Source organism: Bipolaris sorokiniana, assembly GCF_000338995.1.
Source record: "Bipolaris sorokiniana ND90Pr unplaced genomic scaffold COCSAscaffold_107, whole genome shotgun sequence".
NCBI classification, from domain to species: domain Eukaryota; kingdom Fungi; phylum Ascomycota; class Dothideomycetes; order Pleosporales; family Pleosporaceae; genus Bipolaris; species Bipolaris sorokiniana.
In genome coordinates, this window is record NW_006911998.1 from 302 (window position 1) to 2,143 (window position 1,842).

The 1,842-nt window shown below is 50.8% G+C and overlaps 1 protein-coding gene across 1 annotated transcript; it reads right to left on the reverse strand.

Annotated features, from left to right (window-relative positions):
* Positions 1 to 208: 208 nt before the first annotated feature.
* Positions 209 to 505, reverse strand: COCSADRAFT_104790 (uncharacterized protein; the record flags this gene model as incomplete). The annotated part of the gene is made up of 1 exon (XM_007708018.1): positions 209 to 505. One exon carries the CDS (start codon positions 503 to 505, stop codon positions 209 to 211), a length of 297 nt encoding a protein of 98 aa, XP_007706208.1.
* Between the last annotated feature and the right edge of the window lie 1,337 nt (positions 506 to 1,842).

The following is a 1,842-nucleotide window of genomic DNA, read 5'->3' on the forward strand; positions in this document are numbered from 1 at the left end:
AGCGCAGTCGCTATTGTAAGGGGCTGCGCTCCGAGGAGCAATCGCGAGGTATACAAGAGGTTGTATTCGATAAAGAGCTAACTACTAACGTTGTGGATAAGCGAGCGCCGCAGGCAAGCGAGCGCCGCACCCCAACAACTTTGTGCACCTTTCTACGTATACAGCTCTACCACAACTAAATAAGATTTATATATATTAAGGTAGTAGATTAAATACTATCTAAAGTATCTTTCTTACATGTACGCGAATTATGACCAGTCTCTCTACACCTACTACACCGCGCTAGAGCCTGGCGGCTGACACCTGATCGCTCTCCTCCTTGACGCTCTTCATGAGTAATCTGCTGATCAGCCTCGCGCTGAGCGAGTAGATCTTCTCCAGCTCCCTTTGTTAGCACTCCTTGCTTCTGTATCCGCTTCTTCTTACGCTGCCTACGCTTTGTTGCGGCTTCGTTCGCCTTCTCAAGGCTGGCTATCCGATCGCGCATTAGCTCAGCCGAGAGCATCATTACCTCAGCCCCCTTCTTAAGCTGGTTAATTGCTGCAATAATTGAAGTTGGTGATGAGCCTTGATGCCGTTGAACGCGATCACGTATTAACGTTGATTGGGCTTCAAGCTCGCGTGTATTGCTAGGCGTACGAGCCTGCCAGAGAGCCTCTAGAACAGCTGGTGGAGTAGGTGTACGGAGCTTTATATCAAGCCTTGATAGAACAGCATCTGGCTGGAGAGGAACAAGGCCTGCGCCACGGAAGGCAGAGCAGATATTGGCTGGCGTGAAGGATCGATCGAACGCTACCTTGAACGCTGGCAGAAACTCGAGCTTGGTGATGTGGTTGATGTGGTTGCGTATTAGGCTCTCCACCTCACGGCTGTACGCGCGCTTTAACGGCGAGAAGCAGCCAACGTCAAGAGGCTGGAGTAGATGAGATGAGTGAGGCGGCATGCAGAGCGTATATATGTTGTTCTCCTTGCAGAACTCTTGAAACTCTAGAGACTGGTGGCTCTCATGGCCGTCAAGAATAAGCAGGCGACGTGTGCCGATAACGCGGGTCTTCGTGTGGGCATCAAAGTGCTTTATCCATGCGACACCTAGCTCATTGTTCGTCCAGCCATTGTCGCTAACTGCGATTACCCAATCGCGCGGGATCTCTGCCTCTTCGTACCAGGCAGATAGGTGATACTGGCCAGCAAAGACAAGGAACGGTGGGACTGCCCAGCCAGCTGCGTTGATCGCTGCGATCAGCGTCACCCACTCACGATTGCCTGGCTCAACTGCCTTTGGCCGGCCTCTCCTCTCGGACGCTGTAACGACAAGCTGAGTCGTGATCTTACCCATCATAAAGCCAGCTTCGTCAAAGTTGTAGACGTCTTCGTCGCAGATGCCGTACTTAGCCTTTGTCTGCTCCACGAGCTCAAACCAGCTCTTAATTAGGGCTGGATCTTCACAAAGAGCTCTCTGCCTATCGTATGCCCGATTAAAACGCGTCGTAAGACTATCTGTACGCTTAACAAAGTTGGCTGGCCACTTCTGCCCAACCTGGCCAGCGCCACGCGTAGCTAGCAGCTTATCAGCCATATTACGCACAGCTGCGTAGGTAGGCGAGAATCCACGTATATCAAGATCAAGTATATGATCAACTATCACCTCCTCTTCTAGCTTAGTAAGCTTCTTTGAGTTGGGCTGGCAATCGCGTCGGGCAGTTACACCAGCGCGTCGGCGGCGGATTGTTCGTTCAGACACGCTGTAGATAGCAGCAGTACGACGATTACTCTGTATTTGATAGGAATTAATAGAAGAAATAGCAAGCTGAATATCTGCTTCATTTGAGGCTAATAGAGTAG